Source organism: Scophthalmus maximus, chromosome 13, assembly GCF_022379125.1.
Source record: "Scophthalmus maximus strain ysfricsl-2021 chromosome 13, ASM2237912v1, whole genome shotgun sequence".
NCBI classification, from domain to species: domain Eukaryota; kingdom Metazoa; phylum Chordata; class Actinopteri; order Pleuronectiformes; family Scophthalmidae; genus Scophthalmus; species Scophthalmus maximus.
Window position 1 is genome coordinate 83,231 of NC_061527.1, and position 22,358 is coordinate 105,588.

Below are 22,358 nucleotides of genomic sequence, written 5' to 3' on the forward strand. Positions count from 1 at the left end.
CGCACACACACACACACACACAAACAGGAACGAGACATTCATGGACCAGAGAGGAGAACATGGAACTGTTGATGTTACTATACAAGCAGTAAGAGGGGATCTATGGGTGTGTAAATAAGTATATAAGTATATATGTATTTATTTATGTGTGGTTGAGCTCAAAATGCAACTTTTGGTGAAACAAGTTTTAATATGTTAAAACATAATTTAAATGGTGACGTGTTCATGATTCTGGAGTTAACTTGACAATTTTTTTCTCCCTATGAAATTCAAGAATTGCCAAGAAAGATGATTTTTTTCATTCGGTAAAGAACAAAAACGAACTTTTCCAACACAATGTTCCTGTTGATCCTCCACTGACCACCGGGTGGCAGCGTTACGCTTTTCCTCCGCAGACGCAGACGAAGAAGAAGAAGAAGAAGAAGAAGAAGAAGAAGAAGAAGAAGAAGAAGAAAAAGAAGAAGAAGAAGAAGAAGAAGGAGAAGAAAAAGAAAACGAAGACAACGAAGAAGAAGAAAACACAAACACTTTGCGCTGATTCGCTGCTGAGGGGGCGTGCGGCTGTGACGTGCGACAGAGAGGAAAGATGGCGGCGGTGACCAGAGGCTCGTTTACTGTTCTCCGGCGGCTGGTGAGGAAACGACTCAGACTTTGACTCTGACTCGGCTACAGGTTCACTGGTTCTAATGCTAACGTTGAGCTAATGCTAAAGGCATGTCGTCACTCCGTCACCTGGTCACCTCCTTAGCTTAGCCTTCTAGCTGCTGCTACCTGGGTCAAATACAAACACACGGGAATGACACGCTAAAACACCGGCTGGCAGTTAGCTTCAGTTAGCTTCAGTTATGTATAGTTATGTTCAGTTAGCTTCACTTATGTTAGTTAGCTTCAGTTATGTTCAGTTATGTATAGTTATGTTCAGTTAACTTCCCTTATGTTAGTTAGCTTCAGTTAGCTTCAGTTATGTATAGTTATGTTCAGTTAGCTTCCCTTATGTTAGTTAGCTTCAGTTATGTTCCGTTATGTTCAGTTATGTATATTTATGTTCAGTTAGCTTCACTTATGTTAGTTAGCTTCAGTTATGTTCAGTTATGTATAGTTATGTTCAGTTAACTTCCCTTATGTTAGTTAGCTTCAGTTATGTTCAGTTATGTTTAGTTATGTATAGTTATGTTCAGTTAGCTTCACTTATGTTCAGTTAGCTTCAGTTATGTATAGTTATGTTCAGTTATGTATAGTTATGTTCAGTTAGCTTCACTTATGTTTAGTTAGCTTCAGTTATGTTCAGTTATGTATAGTTATGTTCAGTTATGTATAGTTATGTTCAGTTATGGTCAGTTAGCTTCAGTTAGCTTCAGTTATGTTCAGTTAGCATACTGCAGGTGGGGATTAGATAATGGAAGATAAAATTATATTTACACAAACACTGACAATGAGCTGGAAGAGCTAACAGCTAACATCCTGTTGTGAATTATAGCTCCAAATCATAACATGCATTATGCTATAATGAGGTCGTGATGTCACAATGAGCAGCTCTGAGACTGGAGAAGTTTCTAACAGAAGAGTGAAGTCAAACTTTAGGTCAGTTACCATGGTAACTGATTAAAACCATATGCTCTGCACTATATTCACATGATTCATGTTCAGCTGAAGACATGTAATGTTTGTGCCCATGAAATTGAAACTAAATGAAAAAGAATTAAATAACAACACACTGACGTCACGTGTGATGTCACCAGACGCATCGCTAACATGACACGCTAACCCTAACCCTGTAGTCTCATCAGTTATTATTTTATCACTGTATTTCATCGTACTGACTCGGGCAACATACGCTTCCCACCACTGTCAGAATTAGCACAAAGTCATATCTTTAATAATAATAACAATGATAATAATATCTCTAACTCTAGCCATGGTGACTCGTAGTATCGCAACTCCATTGATGATGTCAGAGTTGATCTAACTAACTCAGAACAGAGGTCAGGGTTTGTTAAAGTGGAACGCACCCCGGCCTCAGGTGTGGTCCCCACCCAGAGCAGAGACATGGGCGAGACGTCATGTGATGCCTCGTCAGTGTTGTTGAATCTGTCTGTTCTGTCAGTTGTTACGTGTGTTTCTCTTCCTGTCAGTTGACTCAACAGTACCGCGGACAATGTTTCCGGCTGCAGAGCGTCAGATCTCGGGCTCAGCAGCCGATCAGCTTCTCATGTGACACAAACGTTGGGACGATGAGCTGCAGGATGCTGCACACGACTGTGGGTGAGTCAGTCAGTCCTGTCAGGTGTGTGATGATGTCACTGATGATGTCACTTATGATGACTTGGTCTGATTTTGTTTGTTCAGCAAGTCGAGGACCAATCGTCCAATTCAAACTGTCGGACATTGGAGAGGGCATCATGGAGGTGACGGTGAAGGAGTGGTACGTACTGAGACCCCCAGTTACCCCCTACCTTGATACCCCTAACCCTTAACTAACCCCAGACCCACATTTACCTACTACCTTACTTTAACTACCTTCAGACCCCCACATTTACCTACTACCTTACTTTAACTACCTCCAGACCAACTCAACTGCCCCCAGACCCGGGTCCTGGTCTGCAGGAATAACTTGTTTTGTGTGGCAGGTACGTGAAGGAGGGTGATAAAGTTTCTCAGTTCGACAGCATTTGTGAAGTTCAGAGTGACAAGGCGTCCGTCACCATCACCAGCCGCTATGATGGTGTCATCAGAAGACTCTACTACGATGTGGACGCCACGGCGTTAGTTGGCAAACCGCTGGTCGACATCGAGACCGAGTCAAGTTCAGGTGAGACTTGAATTCGAGTCCTGGTTCTAGTCTGGACCCAGGTTCACTTTGATCCAGACTCACATGTGACTGTTGTGGTTCAGAGGTGATCCAGGAGGAGGATGTGGTGGAGACGCCAGCTATGGCTCGAGAAGAACACACCCACCAGGAGATCAAAGGTCACAAGACCCAGGCCACGCCCGCCGTGAGACGCCTCGCCATGGAGAACAATGTGAGTGTCTCCAGTGTCCAGTCTGTCCTCGGTTTGTTCCCTGTCTGTCCTCAGTCTGTCCCTCGTCTGTAACCTGCTCCTGATTGACTCTGTCCTCAGATAAAGCTCAGTGAGGTGGTGGGGACAGGTAAAGATGGACGGATCCTGAAGGAAGACATCCTGAACTTCTTGGCGAGGCAGACGGGAGCCATCTTGCCTCCGACCCCGATCCAAGAAATCCAGACTCTGGTTCCAGCTCAGGCTGCTGACGCTGCTGCTTTCAGGCCCGCAAGCTCTCCGACCCCTGTCACGGCCCCGCCCACCACGACCAAACCCGTCTTCACCGGGAAGGACGTCACCGAGCCCCTGAAAGGTCAGAGGTCATCTGTGATCTGAACTACACTGATCTACAGGTAAAAATCTTCCAGACTCTTGTCAGAACCTGAACTGTTTTGTGTTCTGCAGGTTTCCACAAGGCGATGATGAAGACGATGACGGCGGCGCTGAAGATTCCTCACTTCGGTTACTGCGACGAGGTCGACCTCAGTCGCCTCGTCGCTCTGAGAGCTGAACTCAGATCTGTGGCTGAAGGTCGAGGGGTCAAACTGAGCTACATGCCGTTCTTCATCAAGGTACCTGAGGTCCAAATCACCTTCATGCTCATTGGTTAATGTCTGCTGCTCACACTGATGCTGCGCTCTCATTGGCTCAGGCTGCTTCCCTCTGTCTCCTCCACTTCCCCATTCTGAATGCTTCAGTGGACGACAGCTGCCAGAACATCACCTACAAGGTAAAGATCGTAAGAACCGGTTTCAGAATCAGAACCGGGTCACATCCAGGACTTGTCCTGTTGAGCAGGATGTGTATGAAGCTCTGTGGCTCCTGGTTGACCTTGTGATGCGGCGGCAGCCATGACGGTTCTGTTTCCTTACCCTCAGGCGTCTCACAACATCGGGCTGGCGATGGACACCATTCAGGGTCTGCTGGTTCCCAACGTGAAGAACGTGCAGCTGCTCAGCGTGTTGGATGTCGCTCTGGAGCTGAACCGTCTGCAGGCGCTGGGGTCAGCTGGTCAACTGGGAACCAGCCACCTGAGCGGAGGAACCTTCACCTTGTCCAACATCGGATCAGTGAGTCCGGCTTCACGACAGCTACACAACGTTCACTGACCTCTGACCCCTGACCTCTGTCTGTTGTTTCCATCAGATTGGGGGGACGTACGCCAAACCAGTGATTCTCCCTCCAGAGGTCGCCATCGGAGCTCTGGGAAAAATCCAGGTGGGTTTTTAAACCTCAGATCGTCCTTGACCTCACTTGAAAAGGTCATAAGGTCAGAGGTTAAAGGAGGATTAACAGGACTTGTGACTTCACTCACACTGAACTAGGTTGTCATGTGGCTCCTTTAACATCACGTTCATGTAGCAGACGTTCTGTGATTAAATATCGCTGCCGCAATGAATTGTGGGTATAATTCTACTTTCCTCTCATAGGAAGCTCCAGTGTACCCGTTGCTAAAGGAGATAGGAAAGGAAGCATTGTAGCTCCGTTTCTAAGCACTTAGAGAATCTGAACATTATCAGGTGCTGCGGAAACACTAACGGGTCAATTAAAGATTTTGGAAACTTCCTCGGCACATTTGACAATTTGAACACAGCAGTTACCATAACAACATGATGTGATGATGTCGCCCGGGTCTTCTTCCTGTCTGTGTCTAGGTCCTCCCTCGGTTCGACGGCGGCGGTCAGGTGGTCCCGGCTCACATCATGAAGGTCAGCTGGTCGGCGGATCATCGCGTCATCGACGGAGCCACCATGTGTCGCTTTTCCAACCTGTGGAGGGGGTACCTGGAGAACCCGGCCAGCATGGTGCTGGACCTGAAGTAGACCGGGGAGGACGGAGACACGCCCACGCCTCCAACTTCCCCCCGCCGCCTTCGCTCCACCTCTCCTGAGGCCTTCACTTCGCTCGCTGTCGTTTCCTTGTTGCCTTTGAGCAAGGTGCATGGTGAGGGGCAGAGGTCAACCTGTCAATCATGTTGTTTCCACGGCAACCAACCCCCTGCAGAGGTTAGAGGTCCTGGATCAATGATCAAATATCAATTCATCTGCAACTACCTTCATAATGGAAACACTAATTAGAAAAATATGTTTTATACTAACAATGTCATGTATTGTTATGATTATTAATAATGAATCATGATTGATCGGGGACTGATGTGCAGAACAGCTGCTGATGGACACGACACATCTGGACAGCAGCTGTGAGCAGCAGCAGCAGCGAACGCACCTCCTGGATGTCTTCAGTGCCCCGGTGGCTGCTGGGTAAAAAGCCCCTGGTGTCGGTTTCTGTTACAAACTGTTAGAACGTTGTTTTCCTGCTGTGTTTGTTTTCAACGTCTACATAAAGTTTGTTTTCTGACATGATGAAATAAAGTTCAACTTTAAAGAAAGAAGTGAAAATTACAAGAATCAAACCAACCTTAAAACCAGGCGTCATGTACAAATGTAAATGATTAAATCTGCAGTAGAAGACGAGTATGAATATGACCCAGAAGAGAGGACGTCATCATGTCAGTTACTGCAAATATGAATCATTTACATCTGATGTCACGTCATGGTGATAAAAATGAGTGACAGGAGTGAGAGCAAACATTCTCACTCCCAAACCTTTTAGTTTAATGTTTTTATTCATATTGAACCTCAGTGATGAATAAATTAACATAAATCACCCTGGTCAAACATGTCGACACCTGAAGCTCAATCTGGACCCGGATGCTTCTCGTCACCATGGAGACGACCAGATGTTCTGCTGATTCATCATTCTGAGAAGGCGACGCAGGTTCTTGGCGTCTCACGTCTGGACGACAACTCCCAGAATGCTGCAGGTTGGTTGGTTTTCCTCCTCTTTTCCACTGAGGTCAATGAGCAGTAGAGAGGAAGGACATTTCGACCTCACCCCACAATGCATGCTGGCTAGAAATGTCACAACATGAAAACCACCTGTTCTGAACCACCAGACGCCAGAGATGTGCTCTGATTAGATGAAGGCTTCACTGACATGACGTCTCAGGTTCACACGTTATAAGATAAACCTTTATTCGTCATCACTTCAGTTTTCATTTTCATACACCTCCACCCCTCAACCTGTGTTCATACACCTCCGTCCCTCACCCTGTTGATACACATCCACCCCTCAACCTGTATGTGTTCATAAACAGCGTAACAGCGTTTTTTTTCTTTAAGAAATATGTAAACATATGAACATGTAAATATATCAACATATAAGAGATGTGTGTTTATGATCACATGATGTAGACTGTGACCTCACAGTCACGTGACTGTCAGTGGGGTCATGTGACCTGGAGCATAAAATTAGCAGCAATGGGTCTGAGGTCAGGTTTCAGAGGAGACGCATAATGGACGACAACGACTTCTGTTGTGCCACATAATACTACAGTACTACTGTGGTCCCACGAGGTGAGTACTGTCACACTACAGTACTACTGTGGTCCTACAAAGTGAGTACTGTCACTGCTAATAATACTACTACACTAGTTTTAGTTTTGTAAATTTTTATCTAACATTTATTCATGATTTAAATCTTTAAAAATACAAAAAAAAATGATGTATTGTGATTGTAAGTTTTTAAACTTATAATGTAAAATAAAATGGAACATTTTGATTAATCATCAATAATCCATAACAACAGGATGGTCAGAGTTCATCTCACCTGACCACTGGTACACTGTGACATCATCATGGTGGGCGTGGCTGTGGGCAGCTCGGTCAGCTCCATTAAAGCTCTGTGGGAGACAAGGATCAGGAAGAACAAGGAGGAGAGGAGGAGCCATGATCGGGGGGGCGGGGCCAGTGGAAGGTCAGACTCCGCCCACTCACCTGAAAGTTATGATTTTAACTCCTGGTGGTGGAATCAGAGAACAACACCCTCATCACGATCGCTGACTGTACATAAAGAAGATCACTGACTGTATATAAAGACGATCACTGACTGTATATAAAGACGATCAGCGACTGTATATAAAGACGATCAGCGACTGTATATAAAAATGATCACTGACTGTATATAAAGATGATCACTGACTGTATATAAAAATGATCACTGACTGTATATAAAGACGATCACTGACTGTATATAAAAATGATCACTGACTGTATATAAAGATGATCACTGACTGTATATAAAAATGATCACTGACTGTATATAAAGACGATCACTGACTGTATATAAAAATGATCACTGACTGTATATAAAGACGGTCAGCGACTGTATATAAAGACGATGTGTGTTCGTAGATGACGGTTCTGGTTCTGTGGTCTGGTCCTCGTCCATGTTTGGTCTCTGTGGTCTAGATTGTGTGTCGGTGTTTGGGAGGACCGGGCGGTTCTGGCTCGACTCAAACAGAAGCTGCAGATGGAAGACGGACGACTGATCCTCCGGATCGAACACGAGGAGTGGAAGGTGCTGACAGAGAAGATTATGGATATACTCGTTCTGGTCCCAGGAACACCATGTCTCATGAGATTCTCATAATTCTTCTTTTTCTAGTCTTTGCCGGGCTGTCTGGTCCAGCTCAGTCAGGTCCAGGAGTGGCAGATCCACCGGACCGGACTGCAGAAGATCCCTCACTTCATCTCAAGTTTCCAGAACCTTTTGGTTCTTGATTTGTCCCGCAATGGGATCAATGAGATCCCCAAACAGATCGGTCAGTACGCCCCCTACAGGTTCCCTCCTTACGCCTGAAGCTGACAGTACCGTTCAGACTCTGTGTCTTCTCCTGTCCTGGTTCTGGTCTCAGGGAAGGTGACCCGGCTCAGAGAACTGCTGCTGAGCTACAACAGAGTCCAGTTTGTTCCTGAAGAGCTGAGCTCGTGTGAGAATCTGGAGAGACTGGAGCTGGCCATGAACCGAGACCTGGACCACCTTCCAGACCAGGTACACACCAAAAATTTAACCAGCTTCAGGTATAAATCGATATCGCAGCTTTCAGGCCCCAAGATATAAACCAGATCCAAACCAAAATCTAAACCAGTTCCTATATGAACACAAACTGGAACCAGCCCAAAGTCATTCAGAGGTTTGAACCTGAGTAGTGTTCAGACCAGCTGTGGACCCAGACCCTCCTCTGGACAGTGACTGCAGACTGACCTGCGGTCTGTTCTGTCTGTTCTGTTCTGTCTGTTCTGTCGTCTGTAGTTCAGGAACCTGAAGAAGCTGCAGCACCTGGATCTGTCCATGAACCACTTCACCTCCCTGCCGGACTGCGTTGTGGGGCTGCCGGCGCTCGAGTGGCTCGATATGGGCGGAAACCGACTGCAGCACTTACCTGAAGACATACACAGGTGGGTGACATCATCTGAGCCCCGCCCCTTTAGACAGCAGCCAATGAACAGTGAGTGATGTCTGTCTCCAGGATGGAGAAGCTTCACACTCTGTGGCTGCAGAGGAACAAGCTCGAGAAACTCCCTGAAAACATCAGCAGGATGTCCAGTCTGGACACTCTGGTCCTCAGCAGCAACCGGCTGAGAGACATCCCCCCTCTGATGGATGACATGTCCCGCCTCAGGTCTGTCCTCACAAACACACAAACATGTCCCGCCTCAGGACGTCTCATCGGACCTGTGTCTTTGTTGGAGCAGGTTCGTGAACTTCAGGGACAACCCTCTGACTCTGGACGTGACGCTGCCCAGCAGGAAGACAAAGGCAGAGGACGATGAAGACGATGATGAAGATGACAGAGAGATGTTTGGACGAGAGTTCATGAAGATTTATATCCAGGAGGCGAGAAAGAGGTCTTACGCTGTTGTCAACATGCACTGCGTCAACCGTGAGTTCAACACACACACACGCACGCACGCACGCACGCACACACCAACACACACACACACACACACACACACACACACACACACAGTACTAATATAATCAATAACATAATCAATAACAATTGAAATACGTATTGATTACACTAAAATGAATTTTTCATGTTTAATAAAATCATAATAATAATACAAATTAAGAAGTTACTGAATGTTTCTTCTGTTTCAGACGAATGTTTGGGCTGAAACTAAGAGTTCCTTCTTCTGCTGCGTGATGAGAGCTGAAAGACTCAACTCTGCTACACACACAGTTTCACTTCATCAAACACAAACATGTTTGTTTCGTTTCTGTGTCGAACATTTTCATTTTCTCTTTGTTTGAAAAATGACAGAAAACAATAAAAATGTTTCAAGTTGACGTCTTCAGATGATCTCTAATTACAGGGGGCGGGGCCGCGTCAGGGGCTGCAGTCAGGGGGCGGGGCCGCGGTCAGGGGCTGTAGTCAGGGGGCGGGGTCGCGGTCAGGGGCCGCGTCGGGGCCTGCAGTCAGGGGGCGGGGCCGTGGTCAGGGGCTGTAGTCAGGGGCCGCGTCAGGGGCTGCAGTCAGGGGGCGGGGCCGCGGTCAGGGGCTGTAGTCAGGGGGTGCAGTCAGGGGGGCGGGGCCGCGGTCAGGGGCTGTAGTCAGGGGCCGTGTCAGGGGCTGCAGTCAGGGGGCGGGGCCGCAGTCAGGGACTGTAGTCAGTGCCGCGTCAGGGGCTGCAGTCAGGGGGCGGGGGCACGGTCAGGGGCTGTAGTCAGGGGCCGCGTCAAGGGCTGCAGTCAGGGGCCGGGGGCGCGGTCAGGGGCTGTAGTCAGGGGGCGGGGCCGCAGTCAGGTGCTGTAGTCAGGGGGCGGGGGCGCGGTCAGGTGCTGTAGTCAGGGGCTGCAGTCAGGGGGTGGGGTCGCAGTCAGGGGGCGGGGGCGCGTTCAGGGGCTGCAGTCAGGGGGCAGGGGCATGGTCAGGGGCTGCAGTCAGGGGGCGGGGTTGCGGTCAGTAAGACGTTCTCCAACGTGACACTAGCGTCGACGTATCGACTCAGTCGTCCTCTGAAGCCTCTAGTGGACAGGAAGTGAACTCTCCCGCTGTCGATGAGGAGTTTACAGAGTCGTCCCACCGTCTGTCGCTCATCTGGCGACAGAAACCTGACAGACACAAACGTTCACATGCATCTGTCACTAGATTCTTTACACAGATCTGCTCTCTGATATGAATATGACTAAGAAGAGAGGACGTCATCATGTCAGTTACTGTAAATATGAATCATTTACATCTGATGTCACACGTCATGGTGATAAAAATGAGGGACAGGAGTGAGAGCAAACATTCTCACTCCCAAACTTTTTAGATGAATGTCTTTATTCATATTGAATCTCAGTGATGAATAAATTAACAGGGCTGATTGCATGGCTGATGTGAAAAATATTTACCCGTCCACGGCATCCGGCTCCTCCGCCACTTCATGCTCTTCGTCGTCTCCTCCTTGGTTGGTCACATCCTGCGGTGGGCGGTCCTGACGGGTCGGTCTCAGTCCACATGTGGCCCAGCTGGACATTCGACAGAAAGCTGAGAACTCAGTCGGTCCGAGTCCTAGCTGCAGGAAGAACCGCTGACCCACGTAGTGATGCCACTCACAGCGATGGTGACAGCACAGCGCCACCGCCAGGCCGAGGACGGGACCAGAGACCGGACCGTGGTCAGAACCTGCTCCTGGATCATTAGAGACAGAGCCTGAGTCTGGATCGGGTTCGGCAGCTGGTTCTGAGGTTTTGAGGCGTTTTGGTGGCGGTGCCGTCTCCGCTCTGTGTCCTGGTGTGTCCAACAAGCAGCGCAGAGCCAGATCTGAGGACAGAGGTCAGTTAGAGTCGACTCAGAACCACATGGGACCAGAACTGTCAGATCAGGTCTCAGAGAGTGAAGCAGACTTCTCACCTGTTGCTGCTCCACACAGGTGTTTCCCGATTCCCACTAACGGCAGTTTCTTCTTCCTGATCAGAGGAACTTTACCTGAAACATCAGATCAGATCAGAGGAGATGAACCATGAACAAAAGAGATCTGAACCTTCAGGGCCTCCAGATGTGGGTCTTACTTAGATCCAGATGCTGAATATCGACCTGTAGCCTCTCAAACTGAGCTCCAGTATCCTGATGTTTCCCGTCCACCTGCAGCACAACATAGACCAGGGCAGTTAGAGTGAGTCTGGACTCAGGGGGTTTGGACTCAGGGTTAGGTAGTGGGGGGATGGACTTAGGGGGTCTGGATTCAGGGGGCTGGACTCAGGGGGGCTGGACTCAGGGGGTCTAAAGTCTGGAAGATAAACTTGTAAGGTGTCTTCGTGCCTTGAAGCGGGTGCTGCAGCGCTCCACCAACAGCAGCTGCAGGTCTTCGCTGGTCTTCAGGGGGTCCCGGTCCTTCAGGGCTTCGTGGATCCAGTGGGACAGTTTCCCTCGACCGGCCCCAAACTCCACGAAGCAGCGTCCCCCTCCCAGCAGCCCCAGCTCCTCCAGGTGACCTACAATAGAAGACTGGACACACCTGACTGGTTAGACAGGACCAGGACCAGATCTGCCTCCTCAAGGGGCGCGTGGCCTCCAAAGATCTGTCACAGACTCATCACCTGTAGGTCTCATGTGGTCTCAAGTGGTCTCAAGTGGTCTCATGTGGACTGATAATTTATGGACTGTGTTTTTTTTCTCTCCTCAGACATTAATCTGTGATTTTAAACTCAGATTACAGAATATTTGTGTTGAGGTGGATTGTGTACCTGTTGTTTCAGGTGTTTGTGGGCAGAGCCTCCGTTCTGCGGGTTGTTCAGCTCCTCCTCGACGACGGGGTGAGACAGAACTCTGTCGTCCACGTCGCAATGCAGATCTACACCAATCAACACAGTCTTTTCACCTGGCAGGTGTCATGTGACCTCAGTCATGTGACCTCAAGCGTGTGACCTCAGTCAGTGACCTCAGTCGTGTGACCTCAGTCAGTGACCTCAGACGTGTGACCTCAGTCAGTGACCTCAGGCGTGTGACCTCAGTCGTGTGACCTCAGTCGTGTGACCTCAGTGGTGAGTGTAAATTACAACATTAGACTTGTGTCACATGTTCACACTGAACTTCAAAATGTTCCATCAAAATATATCATCATCATCACCATTATTATTATAATTAATATTATTATTAGAAGACTTTTAGCTTCAAAAACCTGCCGAGAGGAGGAAGAAGAGGAGGAAGAGGAAGAGGAAGACGAAGGAGGAGGAAGACAAAGAGGAAAGGGAGGAGGAAGAGGAGGAGAACCAGCATCTCACCTCCGGTTGCTGTCCTCAGTTTGTCCAGCAGGGACTGTAGCTCCGCCCTGCTTCGCTCACACAGACTCACCTGAAACAGCAGCATTAGCGTTAGCATTTGAAGGATAAACCACCTTGTTTCAAGGGGTCTTTAGCATTAGCATGGTTCGGTGAAGAGGTGACATCACCTGCGGCAGAGGCTCATCTCCATCAGCTGATCCAGCGTTTATGTTCTCAACATAATAAACCTGAAGAAAATTCCACACACAGACGTTAGAGACCTTTGACCTATGACCTTTGTCCAATGAACACAATGAATGAGTTAAGTCTCACTGGTTTGTCTTTTTCTCTGGAGTTACACTTCTTTAGGTGCTTCTCCAGTTTGTCTTCACTCACTGTGCTGCAGGGAACAACACACACACACCGATAAATAACCTGATTTAACACACTGATCAATAGCCTGATCAATAACATGATTAATACATGATCAATAACCTGATTAATAACCTGATCAATAACCTGATTAATACACCGATCAATAACCAGATCAATAACCCGATTAATACACTGATCAATAACCTGATTAATAACCTGTAATACACCAATCAAAAATCTGATTAATAACCTGATTTAAACACTGATCAATAATCGGATTAATACACTGATCAATGATCTGATCAATAACCTGATTAATAACCTGTAATACACCAATCAAAAATCTGATCAATAACCCGATTAATACATTGATCAATGATCTGATCAATAACCTGATTTATACACTGATCAATAATCTGATTTAAACACTGATCAATAATCTGATTAATACACAGAACAATAACCTGATTTATACACTGATCAATAATCTGATTAATACACTGATCAATAACCTGATTAATACAAAGATCAATAATCTGATTAATACAAAGATCAATAATCTGATTAATACACTGATCAATAATCTGATCAATAATCTGATTCATACACTGATCAATAATCTGATTAATAATATGCTCAGTAGCCTGATGATTGTAGATATTGATCAGTGATCTGATGAATGAAGATATTGATCAGTGACTGACTGTTTGGGATCCAGAGGACAAACGATTCTGCTGCTGCTTCTCTCCTGGAAACAGGAAACAGGGGATTCATGACATCACAGCTCACGTTCAGAAACATGTCAGTTCTACTGACTGTCAGTTCTGTGTCAGTCCTGACACAATCAGCTGGTCAAACAGGTGTAACGGTCGATGTCAGGGTTCGAATTGTCAAATCTGTTAGGAAGTTTCCTGAATCTTGATGTGACCTGTGTTTCCTCATCACCTGATGATGTTCAGATTCTCTAAGTGCTTAGTAAAGGAGCTTCAATGTTTCCTTTCCTATCTCAGGACACAATGGAGCTTCCTTTGAGAGGAAAGGAGAAACAGACCCACAATTCATTGCGCGGCGATATTTAACGTGACGTGCCATGAACGAACGTTAACAATTCAATCTGAAGAAGAATATGAATATGACCCAGAAGAGACGTCATCATGTGTCCTTCATCTGTTGGTGTGTAGCTTTAAGCTAATTATTTGTTTACAGCTGAATCACGTGACCCCCGATTATTAATATTCACGCGTTTCAGCGCCCCCTGCCGGCGGAGGACGGAGCTGAAACGAGCTCTTGCACGTGTCCGTGAACCCACCATGGTCGCGTGCTCGCCACAGAACCTCCTTCCTCTTCCCACGATCATTTTACAGAATCTCTTCTTCTTCTCCACGAAGAAGCCGCACGAGCCGGACGCGGGCGCCGCCATGTTGGAAGACACGGAAGCGGCTGACCCTCCGTGCTGCATTCAGGTGCTCCCCGAACTGTAGGAAACAACTTCTTCTTGTATCGGTTTTTAATGGCGGTTAGTAAACCCCCTGTAGATACATTAGCACCACCTCGTGGATCAGAATGGTCTCAGATTGCACTCGAACCACAGACTAGATATAAAAGGGTTTTTACAGTTAGTTTCGAAACGATGCAGATTTTTCCTCAGCTGCCTTGAACGCCCCTCTCGCTTCTGATTGGCCATGCTCGCTCTCAGCTGCTCACTCCTCCTCTCTTATTGGCCGCCTCGTCTGTCAATCATCGCGTATTCCCGCCTCTGGTCAGAGCTGGGCGGGGTCGGTGTGAGCGTCCCGCTGACGTCACCAGAGACCGTCCATGCCATGATGGCGGCGGCGGAGCGGCGCGGCGGTCCCGGTTCTTCCCCCGGCGCTTCCTCCGGGCCCGCGGCGGACTACTCGCTGCTGGTGGTGGTGGGAGCGCTGCGGCCCGCCGGACTGCTGGAGCGGCTTCTGCGGCAGATCGACTCAGGTAAGTTGTGGTGAAGGGAACCGGCACCGGAGCCGCAGGACCGGGTCCACAGGGCGAGAAGTCCGCGGGGCCTTTCATAATAAAACCCGTGAGCAGCAGCTGATGGTCCCCAACCGTTTCCCCCCGGGGTTTAACGCCCAATGTCCGGGGTCACGGACCTCCGTCAAACACCGTTAAAACTCGTCAAAACTCTTTGAATCTCCACCTTACAACACTTCCTGTGATGAACCGATCGGAGCCGCTCCTCGGTCACTAGTTTACTCTTTCCGAGCAGTGGCTCGGTTTAGTCCGGTCCAGTCGTCGGTGCTGGTGCCTTCACTCGGTCCGGGTCCGGACCCGCCGTGTGTCCGTGTTGTAACGGAATCAAATCTACAATGTTCATGTTTGACCGGTTTGACCTTTATTGTGAAAGTCCGTTTTATTTTGTGTTGTAAAGGTAAATTACCTTCCGGTCACCAGGAACCTGAATAAACAAATATAAATGATCATTAGTTATCAGTTTGTTCACGGTGTCACCGGATCTGGTGGATCTGATGGTTCTGATGGATCTGATGACTCACTTGATTTAATATTTTATCCGCATGATGAATCTTTAATTTAATTTTGTCAATAATTTAATTTAATAATTGTTGAGGGCAGACGTCAATGTGACGTTTACCGAGGGTTATGTGTGTGTGTGTGTGTGTGTGTGTGTGTGTGTGTGTGTGTGTGTGTGTGTGTGTGTGTGTGTGCGTGCGTGCGTGCGTGTGTTGCAGGTGTGCGGTGTTGGTCTGTAGATCTGGACATGTCAGTTCTGGATCAGCAGCTGAAACTCTTCGTGTCGAGACATTCGGCCTTTCTGTCAGAAGACGTGAGAGGTGAGAACCACTGACATTACCACTGACATTACAACTGATATCACTGACATCACCACTGACTGACTTCCCCACTGACATCACCACTGACATCACCACTGCCTGACAGCACTGACTGACACCACTGAAATCACCATTTACATCACTGACATCAGTGTATAGACATGTGATCTACAGACAGTTAATGTGGATTATTTACATCTGATGTGTGTGTGTGTGTGTGTGTGTGTGTGTGTGTGTGTGTGTGTGTGTGTGTGTGATGTAAACTCATAAACACAGTCAGCTGAGACTCTGCTGATCAGCCTGAGGACACACACACTTAACACACTATACTTGTGAGGACTCTTGACACAACACACTCACTAACCCTGACCCGAGTCTGTTTATGACCCGAACATGGTTCTGACCTGATTGATAAAGAGGAGAACAGAACTATTGTCATGGTAACCACATGAGGAGCAGATGTTCCAGCTGTTTGTCGTGGAGATGTTAAAACTTTTACTGTCGTCAGGAAACTGATCCAGTTCATCCATCAACCGTCTGATCGTCTGTCGCTCATCTGGACCCAGATGTGGACAACGGTCAGACGGTGACCTCTGGACACGACCTCTGGACACGACATCTTTTCGCTGTGATCTGTGTGGTTGATGTTTTCATAGACTAAATGATATTAAGGATGAACTGGTCCGTGGTGTGGTGTTGTGTCTCGTCAGGTCAGCGGACTCTTCAGCACCGCGGAGACGTACTGGACACTCAGGTTGTGGTGAATCCAGTTCATGACTTCGTCTGTGCAGAGGTGAGAACACACCAGCCCCTCTGAGTCTGTTCTGAGTTCTCCTCTGTGAGCTGAACCATGTCGTTCTGGTTCCAGGTGCGGCGGCTCATCTGTGGTTCTTCTCGACACAAGCTGTTGGTTCTGGCAGGTCGGTGTGTGGAGGAGAGTGGAGACATTGTGTTGCAGAGCGGCTGCTTCTCGCTCAAACACTTCCTCCACATATTTGCAGATGAGGAGGTAAGAACCTTTCAGCCCGTTGGTCTGTTTCAGGCAGGGAGGAATTTGATTTGCACATGTTTATCTGTGATGTGTTAAAGGGATAGTTCGGTGTTGTGGGGTTGTATGAGTTACTTATGTATAGTTAATATGTTTCCTTATGGAGATGTGATCAGCGATGTAATTTTGCGGAGTTTGGAGGAGAAGTGGAAGTAGTGGAAGTCTGAGTCCCACTGTGTCAGAAGAGACCACCCAGAAACCTAGAAAACCTATTTTTTCACCACATTTTTAAACCTTACCTAAAATAAAGTATCTGTTCAATTATACGATAAAGGACGTATTTTTTTCACTGCTTTAGTTTTCCGCCAGACAACTATGCAAAAATAACTCATACAACCCCACTTCAAAATCACTGAACTATCCCTTTAAATGGTTAGAGTCTCATTGCTTAGTGGACGATGCTCTGGACCTACTGACCTTCTGGGCCTCCTGGCCCTCTGGACCTCATGACCCTCTGGACCTACTGACCCTCTGGGCTTCCTGGCCCTCTGCACCTCCTGACCCTCTGCACCTACTGACCCTCTGCACCTACTGACCCTCTGGACCTCCGACCCTCTGGGCCTCCTGACCCTCTGGGCCTACTGGTCCTCTGGGCCTCCTGGTCCTCTCGGCCTCCTGGTCCCACCGTCACAGGGACTGACGACTGGGTTTAGTAATAAAAAGATCTTGTTTCAGTTGATATTGTTTGTTTGTGTTGTGACAGGTCGGGGCGTCATTGAGCTCTGCAGACCCGGTGGTGAAAGCCAGCCTCACCCTCAGCTGTCCGGACTACGGCCTTTGGAAGAACTCTCTGTTGGAGAAACACAACCTTCAAGACTTCATCAAGATCCAGATCAACCCTCCCTGCGTCCTCCCAGAGATGGAGGGTCTGCAAGAGTTCACTGAGTACCTCTCTGAGTCGTTGGAGTCTGAGTCGCCCTTCGACCTCCTGGAGCCGCCAAGCACCGTGGGGTTCCTGAAGCTCTCTCGACCCTGCTGCTACATTTTCCCCGGTGGGAGGGGGGACTCTGCCTTCTTTGCTGTCAATGGATTTAACGTTCTGGTCAACGGCGGTTCCGACCCCCGCTCCTGCTTCTGGAAACTGATTCGACACCTGGACAGAGTCGACTCTGTGCTCCTTACCCACATCGGTGTGGACAATCTTCCCGGGCTAAACAGTCTTCTGCTGAGGAAAGTAGCCGAGCTGGAAGACGAGTCGTCTGGATCTCGGACCGAAGAGAACTGGATGAAAAACCTCATCTCTCCGGAGATCGGCGTGGTTTTCCTCAATATTCCTGACAGGTTGAAGTCCGTTCAGGAGGATCCCAGTGAGCTGCGGAGTTGCGACCAAGTGGCGCTCACTCTTCAGTATTTACAAAGAATGGCAATCAAACCTGAACCTCTCAGCCGGGGCAGCGGACCCATTATTGAACCGGTTATCTTGTTCCAAAAGATGGGAGTGGGCCGTCTGGAGCTGTACACGCTAAATCCAGTCAACGGAAGCAAAGAACTAGAAGCTTTAATTCAGATTTGGCCAAACGATGGATCGAATGTAAAGAGCTCAAACCTTCCGCTGCCGTGCCTTGTGTCCATCTGTGCGCTGCTGGTCTGGCATCCGTCCAGCCCTCAGGAGAAGATCATCCGAGTCCTCTTCCCAGGGTGCACGCCTCAGACCAAAATTCTGGATGGACTTGAAAAACTCAAACATCTAGATTTCCTCAAACACTCGTCAGTGTGTTTGAAAGATCTAGAAACATCCAAAGGTGAGAAACAACCAAAAAGAGCAGAGAGCCGGGAAAGCCTTAAGTCCAGTTCCAGACCCAGTAGTGCCTTTCAGAAAGACAAGCTTGGACGAGTGGATGTCAGAAAACAGGAGGTCAAAACGAAGCCGAAGGCAGCGGGTGACACGTCTCACAGAGACGGGACAGACGGGGAAGACAAGTCTAAATCAAAGGATGGAGACGTTAAATCAAAGCCACCGAAACCCGCTGAAAAACTTGCTCCAAAGAAAGATTTGTTAAAAGAAGAGAAAAGGGAAGTGAAAAAGAAAGATGAGAAGGTTCCTGCTGCGGTTTCAAACAAGGAAGAGAGTGTAGAGAAGAGGAAGGAAGCTGTAAGGAAGGAGACTACAAAACCAAAGAAAGACACTAAACCTGAGCCGAAAGTAAAGACGGAGGAGAATAAAACAACAAAACCAGCCGGTAAAGAGGTGAAGAAAACATCTGCACCAGGCGCTGACCTGAAGAAGACTCTGGGCCGGAGTGGGACTCTGAAGAAGAACAAAGTGTCGAAAGGTCGTCCAGATCCAAATGAGCAGGAAAACCAGAAAGAGGCCGATGGGGTCAAGGTGTCAAAGACTCAGGACATAACATCTGAATTTGGAAACAGGGGTCAAAAGGTCATGAATTCTGATGGAGCAAAGGCGAACCAGACCTCGACAGAACAGAGTCCTGAAATGGTCCGATGTGCCCAAGTGGACCAAACACCCACAAGTGATCTCAGTGTTAACTTTGATCTCACTCTGACCTCTGAACCGCCAGTCACCGGTTTAGAGAACACCGGACCAGACCAGGAGAGAACTCTGGAGCTGCTCTCTCAGGACGGAGACCTCAGAGGATCCTGTAGGACCGCAGACTCCACATCCTCTCAGGATAAACAGTCTGGCCTTCTGACTCTGACCTCCGTGTCCGCTGAGGTCAGCTCGCCTCACGCTACAGAAGTTGATGAAGAGCAAGTGGTGCCACCTTCTGCAAAGTCTCCTAAAGGATCCATGGGAGACAGAGTGAACTCCAACAGAGCGCTGTGGTCATCCCCTAATGAGTGTTGTGGAAATGGATTGGAAGAAGAACTCACCTCAGATGTTCCCCATGATGTTGATCTGTGTCTGGTGTCGCCATGTGAGTTCCAACACCCCAAGACCCCAGAGAACCATCAGCACGTTGCTTCTGGCATCTCACCTGACAAGTCGGACAACAACAACAACTCTCAGGATCCAGACGGCAGCGAACGTCCTTCAGCCGACAGCCAGGAAACTCCGCCTACAACAGTGAGCGCCTCTTTGCCAACGGCCACAGATCCTGACGTTCCCCAGTTGTCAGAGGACAGTCCCTCCACCACCGCAGACGTTGACTCTGACAACGACTCCAGTGGCCTCTTTTCATCCAGTCAAGATCTCACTCTGCAGTTGGGGCAGCGGTCCTCCCATGACCCGCCACCTTCCCCAGTCAAGGATCTGCCCCCACTACCGCCCCAGCCGGGAGCCTGCATGGCCGACGCAGAGGCTGAGGGACCGGGCAAGAGTCTGAAGAGTTCAAATGCCAAGAGCAAGAAACCAACAGGTCCGATGCAGAAGGTAAACTCTGGAAGTTCCACGGCCCAGAACGGAAAGTTCAAGGCGGGCAGTTCCACGGGTTCACTGAAGATGACGTCCAGCCTCGACACCAAGCCCTCGTCCAGAAACTCACTTGGTGGATCCAGAATTGGAAACTCAAGACAAGCATCCTCAGGTAGGCAACGCCTGAAACACTCGATCTTCTGTAACGTGAGTCTGGTCCAAACCAAACCCTCAACAGGGTCCCAGATAAATTTACACTCCTGAGTCATTCCAATCATATTTAGCAACAAATATTAATACAAATGTTCCTGTCCTGATCTTCAAAGGCTGCAGAAACATGGACGTGTTGTGACCCTCAGGTGTCAGTTTGAACACTTGTTATATTTATGTCCAGCCTCCAGAGTCACGGGTTCTGCGGTCTACGTGGATCTGGCCTACCTGCCGTCCAGCGCCGCCGCCTCAACCGTGGACGTGGACTTCTTCAGACGCATCCGTTCCTCGTATTACATCGTGAGCGGAGACGATCCAGTGAAAGACGAGTCGATGAGGAGCATCCTGGACTCGCTGCTGGAGGGGAAAAGCAGCTGGCCCGACGTCCAGGTCTGAGAAAATGCTGAGTCATGGTTCTCGGCCACCTTCATGACCTTTGCTCTAACTGGTCTGATTCTGTCCCCCTTCCTCAGGTGACTCTGATCCCGACTTTTGATTCGCTGGTGATGCACGAGTGGTACCAGGAGACCCACGACAGGCAGAAGGAGCTGTCAATCACTGTGCTGGGCAGCAACAGCACCGTGGCCATGCAGGAGGAGACCTTTCCCGCCTGCAAGGTTGAGTTCTGAGCCCCGCCCACCCAGGGCTCTGAACAGGAGGAGAACGAGTCTTTTAATGTTGCCATAGCTACAGCCAGACCAAACCACGCAGTCGGGCACGGTTACAGTTAGACGTCACCGTATAGTTCGTCACTTCCTGTCACTTCTTGTCACTTCCTGCTCTGCTGGGTCAAGACCTTTAGCTCACCTGCTAACAGATATTAGCATGTTAGCAGGTTAGCAAACCTGAACCCTGAATCCAGTTACATTGGCTAAATCCCAGTATTTAATTTACCGGATCAAAATAACATTTTAATATTAACACTAAGATTCACTGAGACGAATCACTGGTGCGTTCAATGCTTTTAGTTTTTTACAGTTCTCTAGTGATCAGGAGACTTCAGGATTTTTATAACGTCACTTTTAATCCCACAGTTATTAAACCATCCTCACATCCTGACCTCTGACCCTGTTCTCGTGTTTACATTGTCTCTTCTGTCGTCAGAATGTCATGTGATCTGTCTCATAATTATGACATCATAGCCTGTTATTCATCATCCTGGATTGATCTTGTATTTACAGAATCAATTTGATTCACAGTTAAACATCTTTATCCTCTGTCTCCATGTTTGTCTCATCGTCTCAATTTACAGGATATATATATTTTATATATATATATATATATTTTATATATATATACATAAATCAATAAAGATGATCTCATTTTTACTGTATTTGAGCGGGCCGTCGAAGACAAAAAGGAAATATATATTTTTCCTAATGTTGACCTTTATAAATATGATTCTTATCAGAAAACCGTTAACAGTTCATTCCACTGGGGGCGGCGCTTCTGTGATCGGTCCCAACACACGTTGAGATGGATGCTTGTGTGCGTCTGTGCATGTGTGTGCGTGTTTCATCACGTGTTTCATCATCAGTTTAATGTAATGACATCAAGTCTGCGTACTACATTACCCATGAGTCTCAGCTGTTCATACTCTGAACTCTGATGGGACGGTTCTTACTCACAACCTGTTGGAGGAAAATCAATATATCAATTATCAGAATCTGTTCAGAGCATCTCATCATCATTGTCATGATTATTATCATTATATTTTATTCTTGATTTTGTTTTTGTTATTTTTGTGAGTTTTGTGTTTTTGGTCTCAAACGTAGAATCGACTGAAATTCAACTTCCTGATTCCAACTGAAAGAACAAAATCCAAACATTTCAAATTTTATTTATTTATTTATCTTTCTTTCTTTTTTTCCTTTTTAAATTCACGTCTCGTCTTCGATCGACAATATCAGAACCATCAGATCTTGTTGGACGATGTTTTTATTAAAGCATTTGAGCTGCAAAGTTCAAATATTTCATGTTTTTTAAATGACATGATTTACAGACAAAAAACATATTTTCAAAGATTAAATCAAAAATCTGACTGTGACTTTAATTGTCAGGTGGTTTTAAAATCTCAAAAATGTTTTATCAGAAAAATATAAATTTCCTGTTCCTCATTAAAAAGCCTAAATGTTTTTCACTTGATTTTGAATTTACAACTTTTCTGTGCGAGTGACATATCAGGAGTTTAACTCTGACAATATCTCAACATATGTTTGTTCCATCACTGAAATGACCACACACACAGACACACACAAACACACACTTGTGTATTCAAGCTCTAGTTTTACAGGTTGTGTCAAAATAAAAATTTTCCTCGATCACTTACCTGTTTTATTATGACTTTGTTATTAGTTATTGGTGGTGTTCTTCTGAGTCACACTGCCATCTGATGGAATCTCAGCACAAACACGTCAATCAGATTAAAATCA

The 22,358-nt window shown here is 47.4% G+C and overlaps 4 protein-coding genes across 7 annotated transcripts; 3 read left to right on the forward strand and 1 right to left on the reverse strand.

Annotated features, from left to right (window-relative positions):
* On the forward strand, positions 1 to 5,448 carry dbt (dihydrolipoamide branched chain transacylase E2). The gene is made up of 12 exons (XM_035648733.2): positions 1 to 106; positions 275 to 631; positions 2,133 to 2,262; positions 2,347 to 2,422; positions 2,628 to 2,809; positions 2,893 to 3,020; positions 3,120 to 3,372; positions 3,465 to 3,631; positions 3,712 to 3,789; positions 3,938 to 4,129; positions 4,206 to 4,277; positions 4,715 to 5,448. The coding sequence occupies exons 2-12, from the start codon at positions 587 to 589 to the stop codon at positions 4,880 to 4,882; spliced, it is 1,491 nt and encodes a 496-aa protein (XP_035504626.1). The 5' UTR covers positions 1 to 106; positions 275 to 586; the 3' UTR covers positions 4,883 to 5,448.
* Positions 5,449 to 5,589: 141 nt separating this feature from the next.
* Positions 5,590 to 9,254, forward strand: lrrc39 (leucine rich repeat containing 39). 3 transcript variants are annotated; one of them, XM_035648742.2, is made up of 9 exons: positions 5,590 to 6,516; positions 6,708 to 6,875; positions 7,370 to 7,478; positions 7,566 to 7,722; positions 7,816 to 7,952; positions 8,214 to 8,359; positions 8,431 to 8,583; positions 8,657 to 8,844; positions 9,066 to 9,254. In XM_035648742.2, exons 2-9 carry the CDS (start codon positions 6,757 to 6,759, stop codon positions 9,080 to 9,082), a joined length of 1,026 nt encoding a protein of 341 aa, XP_035504635.1. In that variant the 5' UTR covers positions 5,590 to 6,516; positions 6,708 to 6,756; the 3' UTR covers positions 9,083 to 9,254. The 3 variants fall into 3 exon arrangements, with proteins under 3 accessions (XP_035504635.1, XP_035504634.1, XP_035504636.1); XM_035648741.2 differs by having other exon boundaries at positions 5,590 to 6,475; XM_035648743.2 differs by having other exon boundaries at positions 5,590 to 5,883.
* trmt13 (tRNA methyltransferase 13 homolog) lies at positions 8,992 to 14,137 on the reverse strand. 2 transcript variants are annotated; one of them, XM_035648734.2, is made up of 11 exons: positions 13,840 to 14,137; positions 13,235 to 13,278; positions 12,489 to 12,555; positions 12,344 to 12,403; positions 12,177 to 12,246; positions 11,640 to 11,746; positions 11,215 to 11,400; positions 10,965 to 11,037; positions 10,807 to 10,881; positions 10,305 to 10,716; positions 8,992 to 10,019 (listed from the first exon to the last, which is right to left on the reverse strand). In XM_035648734.2, exons 1-11 carry the CDS (start codon positions 13,987 to 13,989, stop codon positions 9,836 to 9,838), a joined length of 1,428 nt encoding a protein of 475 aa, XP_035504627.2. In that variant the 5' UTR covers positions 13,990 to 14,137; the 3' UTR covers positions 8,992 to 9,835. The 2 variants fall into 2 exon arrangements, with proteins under 2 accessions (XP_035504627.2, XP_035504628.2); XM_035648735.2 differs by lacking the exons at positions 12,489 to 12,555; positions 13,235 to 13,278.
* Positions 14,138 to 14,212: 75 nt separating this feature from the next.
* Positions 14,213 to 22,254, forward strand: map1sa (microtubule-associated protein 1Sa). The gene is made up of 7 exons (XM_035648732.2): positions 14,213 to 14,498; positions 15,254 to 15,355; positions 16,066 to 16,148; positions 16,224 to 16,364; positions 17,107 to 19,888; positions 20,111 to 20,316; positions 20,400 to 22,254. Exons 1-7 carry the CDS (start codon positions 14,213 to 14,215, stop codon positions 20,553 to 20,555), a joined length of 3,756 nt encoding a protein of 1,251 aa, XP_035504625.2. The 3' UTR covers positions 20,556 to 22,254.
* The last annotated feature ends 104 nt before the right edge of the window (positions 22,255 to 22,358 follow it).

Excerpts from the sequence above, each read along its gene's own strand:
- dbt (XM_035648733.2), top strand. The coding sequence starts at position 587 with ATGGCGGCGGTGACCAGAGGCTCGTTTACTGTTCTCCGGCGGCTG. Across the intron at positions 2,810-2,892 it reads CGAGACCGAGTCAAGTTCAG|AGGTGATCCAGGAGGAGGAT; the intron begins GTGAGACTTGAA and ends GTTGTGGTTCAG. Across the intron at positions 3,632-3,711 it reads ACATGCCGTTCTTCATCAAG|GCTGCTTCCCTCTGTCTCCT; the intron begins GTACCTGAGGTC and ends TCATTGGCTCAG.
- lrrc39 (XM_035648742.2), top strand. The coding sequence starts at position 6,757 with ATGGTGGGCGTGGCTGTGGGCAGCTCGGTCAGCTCCATTAAAGCTCTG. Across the intron at positions 7,479-7,565 it reads TCGAACACGAGGAGTGGAAG|TCTTTGCCGGGCTGTCTGGT; the intron begins GTGCTGACAGAG and ends TTCTTTTTCTAG. Across the intron at positions 8,360-8,430 it reads TTACCTGAAGACATACACAG|GATGGAGAAGCTTCACACTC; the intron begins GTGGGTGACATC and ends GTCTGTCTCCAG.
- trmt13 (XM_035648734.2), bottom strand. The coding sequence starts at position 13,989 with ATGCAGCACGGAGGGTCAGCCGCTTCCGTGTCTTCCAACATGGCGGCG. Across the intron at positions 12,404-12,488 it reads CCAGAGAAAAAGACAAACCA|GTTTATTATGTTGAGAACAT; the intron begins GTGAGACTTAAC and ends AATTTTCTTCAG. Across the intron at positions 11,038-11,214 it reads GCTGCAGCACCCGCTTCAAG|GTGGACGGGAAACATCAGGA; the intron begins GCACGAAGACAC and ends GTTGTGCTGCAG.
- map1sa (XM_035648732.2), top strand. The coding sequence starts at position 14,213 with ATGCTCGCTCTCAGCTGCTCACTCCTCCTCTCTTATTGGCCGCCTCGT. Across the intron at positions 14,499-15,253 it reads TCTGCGGCAGATCGACTCAG|GTGTGCGGTGTTGGTCTGTA; the intron begins GTAAGTTGTGGT and ends CGTGTGTTGCAG. Across the intron at positions 16,365-17,106 it reads ACATATTTGCAGATGAGGAG|GTCGGGGCGTCATTGAGCTC; the intron begins GTAAGAACCTTT and ends GTGTTGTGACAG.